At 52.4% G+C, this 12,959-nt stretch overlaps 1 protein-coding gene across 6 annotated transcripts in view; it reads right to left on the bottom strand.

Moving 5' to 3' along the window:
• Nucleotides 1–641: 641 nt before the first annotated feature.
• The window catches only part of OCA2 (OCA2 melanosomal transmembrane protein), an 82,187-nt gene continuing 69,869 nt past the window's right edge, over nt 642–12,959 (bottom strand). For 3 of the 6 annotated variants that reach the window (XM_074317610.1, XM_074317608.1, XM_074317609.1), the window contains exons 20-25: nt 12,356–12,415; nt 11,703–11,807; nt 7,466–7,559; nt 2,288–2,381; nt 2,065–2,202; nt 642–1,734 (exon numbers count right to left, since the gene is read on the bottom strand). In XM_074317610.1, coding sequence (XP_074173711.1) covers nt 1,650–1,734; nt 2,065–2,202; nt 2,288–2,381; nt 7,466–7,559; nt 11,703–11,807; nt 12,356–12,415 — 576 coding nt within the window. In that variant the 3' untranslated portion in view covers nt 642–1,649. Of the gene's footprint in view, nt 1,735–2,064; nt 2,203–2,287; nt 2,382–7,465; nt 7,560–11,702; nt 11,808–12,355; nt 12,416–12,959 lie in introns of those variants that run through there. The other 3 variants (XR_012491200.1, XR_002139338.2, XM_019753237.2) reach the window with 2 other exon arrangements.

Raw genomic sequence — 12,959 nt, 5'->3', positions numbered from 1 at the left:
CTCCACCGCTCCATTTGGGGACCACAGAAGGGCCTGGAGTCCTCAGTTGTCACATCCGGGTGGATGGAACAGAAGGCTTGCACAGGACAAGTTCTCGGTCACTGTGCCCACCTGGGATCTGAGGTCTTGTGTCGGCTTAAGCTTGTGGAAGGGGAGTGAAGTCTGTCTGGTGATGTCAGGGCGTCTCCCACTCACACTAAGAAAGACGACATCCTGACGGAGACTAGACATGACAATCTGTGCCACCCAAACACAGATTCTAAACAGAAACAGTGCGGCACCCTGAAGGTGCCAAAGCTAGAACGGGGACTAGGAAGGTCTCCTGCTTCCAGTTCCTGGTGCCCTGGGCATCCTGAACTACCTGAAACCAGGGGCTTCATACAATGACCACGTCTGAGCAGAGTCCCCGCAAGTGTCTTCATCGCAAGGTACCATGCACATAGGCTGAACACAGAGCCGCGTGTGGGCCCGGCCATGGCTCTGACGAGGCAATGTCCCCTCCTCTTGGTGTCACGGCCCTGCCTCACCTGCTACACTCGACAAAGGACAGCATTCCAGTGTTTCCCAGCATCTTGTGGGGCCCAGATCCCAGCCGACCACATTGTCATGTAATTAATGGAAGAGCACACATCAACACATGATTCAAGATAGTTAACCATTTATTTAAAAAGCATTATGACCTTCTGCAAGTGGAATTTCAATACTTTTAACTGATTATGTCAAAACTCCAGGGGAAAGCATGAATAAAATGCCATTTTATATAATGTAAAATCATGAAAAACTAAGAGACTAACAAATTCTAAGACCGTGGGGCAAGGGACAGTGTATTTTTAATGCATCAAACACATTGTAAGCCTTTCCTAAAAAAGACACTTATTCAGAGGATGTGTAACTTCAACATGAAAAGTAGGTACATGTGGGCCAGCCCAGTGGCTCAGGGGGTAGGAGCACCGTGCTCCTAATGCTGAGGCCGCCGGTTCAGTTCCCACATGGGCCAGTGAGCTGCACCCTCTACAGCTAAGATTGTAACAACAGCTCTCCCTGGAGCTGGGCTGCCGTGAGCAGCCGGAGATTGGCGTGAGCTGCCTTGGGCTGCCGTGTGCTGCCATGAGTGGCCAGTGGCCAGCGTGAGTGGCTGGCGGGTGAGAGCTGCCGTGAGCTGCTGTGAGCAGCTGACCAACGACTGGCGACCGACTGCCTCAGCCGGTGGGGAGCTCAAGGCTCCTAATACCAGCCTGGGCCAGGGAGCTGAGTCCTACACAACTAGACTGAGAAACAACGGCTTGAACTTGGAGTGGGGGAGGGGGAGGGGGAGGGGGAGGGGGGAGGCAGAAGAAAGGGAAGGGGGAAGTGGGTACATGTAAAACTGTAGATAGCCTCAGGAGACGTGACAAACAACACAGCCATGGGGGGGGTGTGCACTGTGTCTTACAGAGCGAAGCAATAAGTGTTTTGATGTAAACATTTGCTGTGGGGGGACACTGGGTAAATTGTCTCATTTGCCATGATTTGCCAGCACTAAGGTGACTAAGAATGTGGGTGCCAATGGCCTACTCTCCAGGGGACCCCCGACCTAGCCAATTTTCTTCTCCCAAGAGTGGTCAGGGGACTTTTGGTGTGCTTTGGTAAGGGGCTGAAGACATGTATCATTAATTCCATCCCATGACGACGTGAACCACAAGGAGGTAACACATGCCCACCGTGCAGGAGACGACCATCATCGGGAAGCCCAGCCTGCAGCAGAACAGAGGTAGACGGCGGTCACTGCCTGGCGACTCCCCACTGCCCCCTCCCACTCCCCCAGCAGAGAGACTGACTGACTGACTGACTGGGAACCGGGCTGAAAACGGGAAGGGACTAAAAGGTACAAATGGCAGTTACAAGGTAGTCACGGGGATGGAAAGTCCAGCACAGGAAGCAGAAATATTTTAATTACTATGTGTGGTGCCAGGTGGGCACCAGACTAATGGGCGTTATTTTGTGAGGTATATAAATGTCTAATCACTATGTTTTGTACACCTGAAAATAATTTTAAAAACTTGAAAACCTCATTTACAGTGGTACCTCGGTTTTCGAATGTAATCCACGAGTTCTGAAACGTTGGAAAACAGCTGACAGCTCGGCCTCAGGATCTTGCACTCAGCGGAAGCCGCGTGACATGTTCGACTTCCGAGGCGTGTTCGAAAACTGAAGCATTTACTTCTGGGTTTATGGCATTCATAAACCAAAATATTCGTCAACAGACATTCGAAAACCGAGGTACTACTGTATTTTATTTTTTAAGTACCTGAAGAACTCCATGAAGGAGAAGCCATAGCCGTGCTGCTCCGCGACCCCCGCACAGACAACATTGGCCGATGCCCCGATTAGCGTCCCGTTGCCTGTAATGAGAATCCACAAACTGGTCAAGTCTCAGCTTACAGGAGCCGCAGGCTTCTCTCTTCTGTAAACTGGCTTTTGCTTTGCTGATTACTTTACAGGCATGCTCAAAGTGATTACTTTGCAAATAGCTGAGAAAAAGAGAAACACTAGCAACCCGAAAGTCCATTCACAGCTTGTGAACACTGCAGTTTGTTCACGGAACGGGCTGTGGCTGTCCAGGCGAGGAAAGGAGAAAGCACTCAGGGACCAGGCACGTCCCTGGGGCTGTGGCACAGACCCTCTGGAGGACAGTGAGGCCACAGCCACGCAACGGGTGGAACGGCGTCTCAGGACGAGGCCCAGAGCTGCCAGGAAGCCTTTGTGCAAACAGCCGGTATGATCAAACGCCTGTGGGACAAGCCTTTTGGAGAGCACATGTGATCTGCGGAGACACACACACACACACACACACACACACACACACGCCTGCGTGCACACGCATGCATGTGCATACACACGCATGGGTGTAGCCCAATGCCAGCCCCAGGTGCAGTGACTGGCTCAGGGAAGGGTGACTCTGCTGGGTGAAGGTGGCCCAGCTGCAGGAGGCAGTGTCCAGGGAGGGGCACAACCCAGCTCGGCCAGTTTCTCTCAGTTCTGACCGTTGAACACAAAGCACTGAGGCCCAGCACCCGTAACGAACCTGAGCTGCCTTCAGCAGGTCGCCCAGTGTGGGACCGGACAGTGCAAGTAACAGCGGAGCAGACGGAGGACAGGGTGCTGGTGGCATGAGTCCCGAGCACCACCTTCCCCAGAACCCTCCAGAGCACAGCAAGCAGAGGGGTGCAGAGTAAGAACCGCCTGAGCAATGATGCCTGTCAGGTTTGTCCAGTAGGGGAGACCCAGGCACCCACCTGTCCCCAGGTTTGTCCACTAGGGGAGGCCCAGGCACCCACCTGTCCCCAGGTTTGTCCACTAGGGGAGGCCCAGGCACCCACCTGTCCCCTGGAGAAGCTCTTGCAGATGAGGTGACAGTGCAAATGGCTCTCAGCTGAACACATCCCCCTCCACTCAGCCCTCACACTGTCCCTGAAACACGTTTATTCCCAACCTCATCTGTCTGCCCTTCCTCCATATGAGACTCAGATTGGGAATTTTTGAGTGAAAACCTCTGAGACACCTGCCACCTCGTCCACTGCTGTGCTTGCTCTAAGGACGAAATATGTTCAACATGTCGACAATAGAAGGCTTTGGATATGAACAACTCAATAAAGAACCCCAGAGTCTCCCCGTAGTCACACAACCCACCGATCCCAAGCCCAGTGCAGGCCCTGTCTCCCCAAGGTCACTCCTCTGTGTGGTAATTTCTTATGTCCCTATTTGTGACCGTCCCGTTTCTCAGTGCACTGCAGGGTGTATGGCCCACCCAGGGTATTAGGGAGGAGGAGGAGAGGTGGGAGGTGGGCGGGGGGCAGGCCCTCTGGTGAGGGCGGCGCTGAGGGGCTGACACCCGGGGTGCCATATGCAAGACAAACTGCAGAGTGGTGACAGGGAAGCAGGGAGCCTGGCTGGGCACAGTCAGGTATAGGTGATGCTGCTTATTCCAGATGGTGGGATGATGCCCCTCCAACAACGCAAAGAACTCTACACCTTCGTCCTCACAAACTGCGGTCATGTCATCATGTCCTGTGTGGCAAGGAGGACTTTGTAGACAGGATTCAGGTGACGGAGCCTGAGACCATCATAGAGGCTATCCTGCTTCGGGCCTGGCATGAGAAGGCGGGTTCTTTGGGGAAACAGGCAGCAGGACAAGAGGAAGACCAAACCTGAGATGGATGGACTCCATAAAAGAAGCCACACGCTGAGACTCCAGGAGCAGAGCAGGGCTGTGAGGACAGGACACTGTGGGTGTCACTCATCCACAGGGTCACCAGGAGCTGGAGCCGACTCAACGGCACGTCACACCCACCCTGAGACGGGGACCACCTGGTCATCTAGGTGGGCCCCTTAAAAGCAGAGTGTTCTCAGAAGGAGGGCTCCAGGGGATGCTGGAGGGATGAGGGCGTCCTGAGCAGCACACAAGTTCCATGGCAATGCCGTCCCCAAACAGCTCTTCTGGGCGCTGGGGTGCCTGTCCCACCACCCTGCCAGCAGCCCAGCTCTTGCTCTGGGCAAGATCAGCAGCCCAGCTCTTGCTCTGGGCAAGAACAGGATTCCACTTTCGTGCCAAGTCACCCTGCCGAGCAACTGCTGCCATGAGATAAGAAGCTCAGGCTGAGGAGGGCTGGCAAGCATCGGTCCCATGTCTCATCAAGTCTGAGGCAGACTTTCCAGGCTCTCCTAGCCCATCCCTCCTGTCACAGATGGCTTCATGGTCACATGAAGGCAGGAAGCATAGAGGACAAAAGGTATGTCAAGAGGCCCCCAAAGAAGTTTCCATCATGTCTTACTGGTCAGCAAAGTGAGACCTACAGAGCTGACGAGCGAGCAACCCATGCAGCTTGGGTAGTGAGGCAGGCAGCAGGTCCTGCAGGAACACTCTGGAAGTGAGTGTTGGCTGGCACAGTGGGCAGGTGCTGGGTCTGGCTGGGCTCAGACCTCCATCAGTCTCGGACCAGCTGAACTACACACCCTTGAGCAAACCATTGATCTCTTCTATGACACTGATGAACATGGTTTCGGTTGTAAGGAGAGGAAGATGCAAAACGAGATGGTGTCGGCCACAAGGTGAGTTTATTTCCTGTGAGAGGTGGTCAGAGGTGGGGCGGGTCCCACGATGTTTGCTGCGGGCTCAGCGGTGTCACCCAGGACCATTGTCCCCACTGTGAGCTCTGCCACCATCAACGACACTTGGAGTTGGAAGCGGCTCCCGGCGTTTCATCACCACACAACGGGGGACAGTATCTAGCAGGTCCTCTCTCCCCTAAGGTGTGTTCTCAGCACCAGACAGATCATCAGCACAAGCCCACCCCCAGAGCACACCCCATCATGTCTCCTTGACCTTGACTCCAAATGCCTTCGGCCTGCCCACTCCTATGTCGGTCACTGGCAAAGGGCAGTAGCCCGTCAGCTGGGAAGAGATGTCAGCTGCCTCTGCATTAAATGACAATAGTCGCCACCCTCCCTAGGTGTTTCTCAGGATGTTTTGTAGGGTTCATGTAAGAGGAAGAATGTGAGAGCAGCATTCAGATGGCAATGGTTTAAATGGTTTAATAAGACGCAAGCAGCCTCCTAGTACCCCAATGGCATGAGTCCCTGTGGTGGGGACAAAGAGGTCCTTGGTCCTAGGCTCACACCACCTTTCCAGTTTCCATGCAGAGGAGCAAAGGGGGTGGGTGTGCCCGTGGGTAGCTGTGGCCTGTCTGGCCTGCCTAGGTAATCGCATGTGGAGACACGACTCATGCATCTAGAAGCAGAACAAAAACATTTTCCCAAACTCTTCTCTGCCTTGTGAAGGCCATTTTATAAGTGTATAAAGACGCTCCTATCTGACATCCTGTGTCAGCCAATCCAAGTTGGATCAAATATGCCATGATTCCAGACCAGCGATCATGTCCTGCTCGACAGAAAACATAAAAATAATTCTACACGCTGGTGTTCCCTTTGGCAAATGGACGCACCACCGGCCACACATGAATCTGACCAAAAGGAAACAGGTTTTCACATGCTGCCTGGGTTGCCCACAATCTCCAGATGACTCTGGCAAGCACACCGTGTATGCTCGGACTGAAGTGGTCTTCTCTTGTTCTCTGTGTGAGGCTGCATAGATGTCCGTGTTAACGTCTCTCCTTGACATACCACACTTCTAGTCCAGCTCACACGGCCCTCCCTGGAGCTTGGTCCGACCTTCCTCAGTCTTCTCCTGGTGCCCCCTGAGTGCTCCATGAGGAAGGCCATAGAGAACTGCTGACAGGATTGTCGCAGCTTTGGTGACTCTCCCACCCAAGAGAGCCAGGTCACAGAGAAGGTCCAAGATGGCAGATTAGGTGAATGCTCTGCCTGTGGCCTCCCAGAATCACACCAAAATTACAGATAAATTACAGAAGAATCAACCTCAGGAATCATCTGACCACTAGTTGAACAGAACCCCTATAACTAAGGATACAAAGAAGAGGCCACGTCCGGACAGCCTCGAAATAGAAAAACAAGAAAAGAACACAAGGTGGGTTACAGTAGCTGTGTGAACAAACCCACCCTGAGGTCACTCTCCAAGTGTCTCTCAGGCCTGCTCCCGTCATTGACATTAAATGTGGCTCTGAGCACAGTGCCTGCCCCTCCTGGGGCTGGTTCTGGGGGCCGTGGGAACACGTCTGTACACTTAAAAGAATCTGAGGCCTCAGTTGCTGAACTATGTGAATTCTGTCTCTAGAAATCATAGCAACTTCACTGCTTGACATTAATCCCCCTTTACAAACAAGGAGAGGAACTAAACTGAAGGTTATTGATTTAATAGTCAGAAATCAATCAAAGAACAAGGGAAGCTGGATTAGCTAAGCACGACTGGATGTACGAATAAAAACTTACAACATATCTGGCGTGCTTATCTAAGATTCTTCACAATCCGCTTGTGTTCCCTAAGGTGACAAGGCCTAAATGTGAGGAGGACGCATGCAACCTGTCCTCAGCCAGTCACAGAGACCTGTCTGCTCAGTGAGGTCTCTCTCTCTCCCGATACTTTCTCCAATTCACTTTTCAGCTTCTCCAAAGGACAACACCCTCCCCCCAAAAGTCTTTCTTCTTCTTACTCTTCTTATTCCAGCCATCCATCATTCCACCCCACCCCACGCCAAGGAGAGAAAAGAAAATGCAACTGAGAATGGCTTCTGACTTGAAACCTGTTTCTGAACAAGAGCGGCACCCGGGGGCACTGTGAGAGTGCGTGGGCGCGAGCGCACAGTGAGAATGCACTAACTGAGACATAAGGAAGGACCGTCCTCATGCCGTAGGCTCAGGCTGCATAGTGGGAAGTGACAGGCTTCACAGAGGAACTGAGTAGCATTAGAATCACTCCAACCAAAGCTGAAGACGGGTGTCCACTGAGAAAGTCCTGCAGACACCCTGTCATGCGCGCACTAGCCATGGGTCCACGCGTCGGCCCCCTTACCTCCCAGGCAGGCGCCAAGGGCCAGCGCGTACATGAGGGGTGGTGCAGGCAGGCTGACCTCGGGGTCTCGGCTGAGGCTCAGGAGCACTGGGATCTGCAGAGGGAAAGGACAGTGACGTCACACCATGAAGTCAAAGGGGCTGCCTGCACTGGGACTGGCAAATCCCAAAGCTCTGTCCCGCCGCCCAATGGTAAGGACCACAGCATGAACACTGGGACCCATAAAACCTTGGTTTGAGCCCACTGGTGCCTGTGTTTCCAGCCACGTGACCCGCTGTCCTCTTCGGCTGCCCAGGCCACCAGCATGGGTCTCAAATGGGATGAAGTCCCAGAGACCCTCATACAGAGCCTGGGACCGTGACCTCCTAGCAACACCTATCGGCCCTGCAGTGGGTCAGCTCCTGTGCCAGCTCCGTGCACATGTTTAACCCTCAAACAGCCCTCAGGCCCACTGAGAGAGGAGGAAATCAAGGCGGGAGTGAGTGGCCAGGCCAGGAACCGCGACCATAATTCTGATTCCAACTTGGTGAGCCCACACCAGGTGCTCTTCCCTCTGCCGTCTGCACAGTCACCCACATCTGCTGATGTCCGTAGCTTAACCGGCATCAGGGTCGACACCTAGGAGGTAGGGTTCTCCAGGAAGTCACCCCAGCACTGGTACACCTGTCTGACGGAGGTGAACCTCACATTCCTGTCATCGGTGAAACATGCAGCGGTGGTGAAGCCGCTTTATGACGTCTGTATTCCAAAACCTTGCCCCTGGTGGGTCACGTTGCTAACAAAGGACAAAGATACAGACGCTAGCTCAGAGATTTTGGTCCAGGTGGCCATGGCAGGCACCTCAAGCCAGCTCAGGCAAGGTTCAGGAGAGACCCCGGACCGGCTGCCTTGGGGCGGTGACCTTGTGTGATCTTCTCTAAAGAGCAGGAGGAGGAGGGCTCCAAGCAGAACCCATCTGGAAAGGACTACCCAAAATCACAAACAGAAAGATAAAATGAATGTGGACATGTGATTTCACTTCCTGTAGAGAATTGGGGGTCAACAAAGCCATGCTCTGCTGGATACCAGGTCTCCTATGTCATGAAAGTAACACCTCACTGCTCATTTGGGAAGATCGGGTTACCCCCCAACTCTTTATCCCTGTAGTAGGACTTCACGTGCATGTCCTGTGCAGTGGCCCCCAGTGGGACAGACGGACCCAAGTCCCCACCCCGCTGACTGTGGGCTTGGCCAAGGGTCTGCTTTGACCATGGAACTGGGTGCACTGAAAGGAAGCAGCTTGTGTAACCTCAAGCCTCTCGGAGCTTCAGGCTCAGCCATGAGAAGAGCAAGCCGGCCAGATACAAAAGCAAATGTTAACTAACAGATAAAACTGCAATAAAAGGAGGGGCTTTAACACTACTCCTTTCATCAGTGGCTGGGTCACCAGACAGAAAACCCACAAGGAGACATTGGCTTTAAAGGACACGTTAGACCAGATGTACTCGATAGATACATACAGAACAGTCTATCCAAGAACAGTGGAATACACAGTTTTCCAGTGCTCATGGAACATTCTCCAGGATATACCACGTGGCAGTCAAAAAATCAGTCTCAGTAAATTAGAGAAGACTGAAATCAGATCAAGCATCTTTTCCAACCACAACGATACAAAACTAGGAATCAATTACAAGAAGAAAAGTGAAAAAACACAAACATGAGGAAGCTGAACAACATGCTGCTAAACAACCAATGAGTCAGAGAAGAACTCAGAGAGGAAATCAAAAATATCCTGAGACAAATGAAAATGGAAACATAACATTACAAAATCTATTGGACACAGCTGAAGGAGTTCCAAGAGGGAAGTTTATAACACTGCAGGCCTACCCACCTCAACAAACAACAAAAAAATCTCAAATAAATAATCTAATCTCATACCTAAAAAACTAGAAAAAGAAAAACAAAGCCCAAACTGAGTAGATAGAAAAAAATAATAAACACAGAGCAGAAATAAATGAAATAAAGGCTTAAAAAACAAGAGAGAATTAATGAAACTCAGAGTTGGTTCTTTGAAAGCCTAGACCAAATTGCTAAACCGGTTTTTCCAGTGAACTCTTCGAGTTCAGAGGGTTTTGCAGTGAAGACACTCCTGGGGCAGGATACCCTCTCCAGGCAGGACACCAAAGTCACCTCTCAGAGGCCAGAACCAGCTGGAGATGTCCGCAGACATGTGGCTTTATTCCGAGGACAGCTGGGGCTGGAACTGAGGAAGGCCCACATCCACGGGCAGTGTCTGCAGCTCTGAGGGCTTCCTCACTCCCTTTAGAAGCCAGTGCGTCTAGCGGTCCCCAATGCCACAGGGAAGGGACAGCGTCCCACTGGGGAATGCACAGTGCTCTGTTGGTGAGGTGGGATCCCAAGGCCCAGAAGGAGAAAATTGGGGGACAGCTGTTACCAGCGGCAGCTTCATCACAGACAAAGGCCCAGGAGGGCTGCCCAGCACCGGGCTCAGGAAAGTGGCCTGAGTCCGCTGTCCTGCCCGTGACCTGACGGCATTCTGTTGGGGCCCGCACACAGTGGGGTGCATGCCCATCGCACCCAGCAGAACCCATGTCTGTTAGTTTCAGAATAGTTCACCTAAGGACAGTGCGCAGTGCGTGGGGTTTCTGAAGGACAGAAGAGCCCACTGAAAGACTCAGGAATAAAACCTGCATCGGCCAAGCCAGCTGGCGGATGAGATTTATCAATCCAAGCGAAGTGAGGAGGTGATAGGGAACAAAAGAACCCACAAAGAAAAAGCAGAAAAAATGTAAAACCACAGCCAACTGGTAGAAATAAACTCAGGTCTATCAGTCAACACAATAACACATGAAACTACTAAACTATTCTCTGAAAAACACAGAGATTATTTGGTTGGAATTTAAAAACTCCATTTGCATGCTGCTTCAAAAATATAACCAAGGAAAAATTAAAAAAAAAAAAAATTTAAGAAAGACTGAAAATAAAGAATTGGAGAAAAATAAACCAGGCAGGGGCCCCAAGCAGAGCAGAGGACAGACCTCACACGTGTGAAAGCAGCAGCGGGGGGCAGCGCAGACGGCCCACCGCCTAGCTCGCCTGCAGAATCTGCAGGAAAACGTGGTCGCTTGCGAGGTGACATGGAGAACCCCTAACATGAGCTGCCGTGTCAGCAGAGCGATCAGACTGGCAGTGGTGACTCTAACACCACAGTCGGCACACGTGCACGTGTACAAAACTGCTTACACACACACACATACACACACACACACGGAGTAAACGGTTCAGGGGTGTTTCAGTATGAAATCCTACAGACCACAGCCTGTGACCACCACAGAAACAAGTGGTGAAGACACCCACGTGCAAACGAGGGAGGATGGGAGCGAGAGCACATGGCACAGCTCTCAGTGCCACCCAATGTCCTGTGCCACACACTTCTCAGACCCCTGCATGGGCAGGGCCGTGTGTCCACTTCCCACCCAAAGACTGTGACAGGTCACTTCTGTGCCCCTTCCAACCTGAGTCAGAAACCCCGTCCATGCACTCTTGTGGCTGGCGCAGCCACCATGCATGCCAGGTGCTGGCCTGGTGAAGTCACACGGCAGACAGGGGGGCTCTGACACACACAGCTGTTGCTTTGGCCTCTCAGTGTTTGTTTTCCATCCATGCTGACACATAAACCAAGGTTTTCCCTTTATCCCTTCCACAATGTGCCATGGAATGAATGAATGTGCTCCAAGCTCATGAGTGTAGTTCCCTCAGGAGATGGAGAGATAGGGGGTGGGGGGGTTGAGGGGACAGAAAAGGTCACATTCATCTACAACATTTTCTCTCTTAAAAATAAAACCAGAAAACCTGAGGTAAAGAGGAAACACTGGTCAGCTCCCCACGTGGGAGGTGAGCGCCCCAGCAGACTGTGGGCGGCAGACCGGCTTTCCGTCCACAGGGGACACCAACTGAGTGCCTTCAGCCGCCCGTCTTTTCGTGTCTTCCAGGTTTCTTTAACAGAATGAAATCAGACTGCCTTTCCCCTGAGGGGCAGCAGCTGTCAGGCGGAGCCAGGACGCGCTGCCCAGGGCAGCCACAGGCCTCAGCTCCTTGCCCGCTGCTGGGCTCGGCCACGTTCGTGCTGTCAACCTGTGCATGCAGTCAAGGGCCCGGCCCAGCCTCTGCCTCCTCTGCAGGGAGGGGAACCCAGGCTGGGGTGGGGCCCTCAGGACACGGAGGACGTGCGACTCACCATTGCAGCTGTGAAGGGGATGTTGTCGATCAGCGATGACACCGTGGCTGAGACCCAGACCACCAGGACGATGGCGGCTGTGAGGCGCCGGTCCTCGGGGACCCCCTGGAAGGAGCAGGTAAGGGCCGCACTGTCACGTCGCATGCACCGCGTACCTGACTTGCACATGGGAGGGCTCGCAGGGGGGCAGGCTGTCTGCGTCCTCTGTACACGAGGACAGCAAGGCAGCACAGGTGTGCAAACAGGACCCACCTGGGCGGGTTCTACCGGTAACGGGGGAGCGATGCCCAGCTACACCCAAGTCCCCCCACTATGAGGGCCAGAGTGACCCCGTTCCCAGTGGCAGCACACACGGGTCACTCGCCCTGCCCTCCCACTCAGCTGCAGGCTGGGAGCTCTCGCATCACTTACTGAGACGGCGTCTCAGTTCTCTCCTTAGACAGGTTTTAACCAAAGGCTAATAGCAAAATTACAGGCATCGTAATTATGCAGTCTTTGGGAAAAGTCTCCCGGCATCTCCATGCTCCCCAGGATAAAACAGGTCCTCTGCTGCTCTTTCCACATAATTAACGTGCTCTATTCTTGCCAGAATTTTTTGTACAAAATCAAAGGCGCTGGGGCTGGAGCATGTCATGTTGCAGCATTTAATGTACCTTTATTAGCAAAGCAGTCTGCTCTCCGACGTACTCAATTAAGTGAAGGTGTGCCAGTGCCTAGGAGAAATGGATGCAGGAGGAGAATCAGTTTCAAACGGAGAACATATGCACATGTTAAAAAACCACGTCATTCAAAGGGAAATAACTGAACACAAGGTAGAGCTGGGGTAGATCTTGTAAAAGATCAGACTCAAATGCACCACCTATAAATGATTCAGTCACACGTGCACACTGGAGAGTCAGCAGAGGCAGGCGTTCTCGTTCATGCGTGTCACTGTCCATGCTAAATGCAAATTCGAATGGCAGGCCATCTCTCTCTGAAGCTGTGTGTGTAGGATGACAGGGCAGCCGTATGTAATGAAATGCCCCTCCACACAGGTCTTTCAAGTAAGATGCACTCCAAATTTCTTCTTCAAGTTAAACATCACAGAATTTGAGAGGAATAAAAAGGAAATGCATGGTTTATGTGACGGTCAAAGAAAGGAAGGGAGGTCCACTTAGCTGGAGTGCATTTTCAGATCACTAGACCTGTGTCCAGGGACAGCTAGGAAGGGTCAGATGAAGGACACGGATGGCGGGAGAAGAGGCAGCAGGCATGGGG

This window comes from Rhinolophus sinicus, linkage group LG13 (genome assembly GCF_036562045.2).
Source record: "Rhinolophus sinicus isolate RSC01 linkage group LG13, ASM3656204v1, whole genome shotgun sequence".
Lineage (NCBI taxonomy): Eukaryota > Metazoa > Chordata > Mammalia > Chiroptera > Rhinolophidae > Rhinolophus > Rhinolophus sinicus.
The sequence above is the reverse complement of the archived record's forward strand: the minus strand, read 5'-3'. Positions and strand labels throughout refer to the sequence as shown.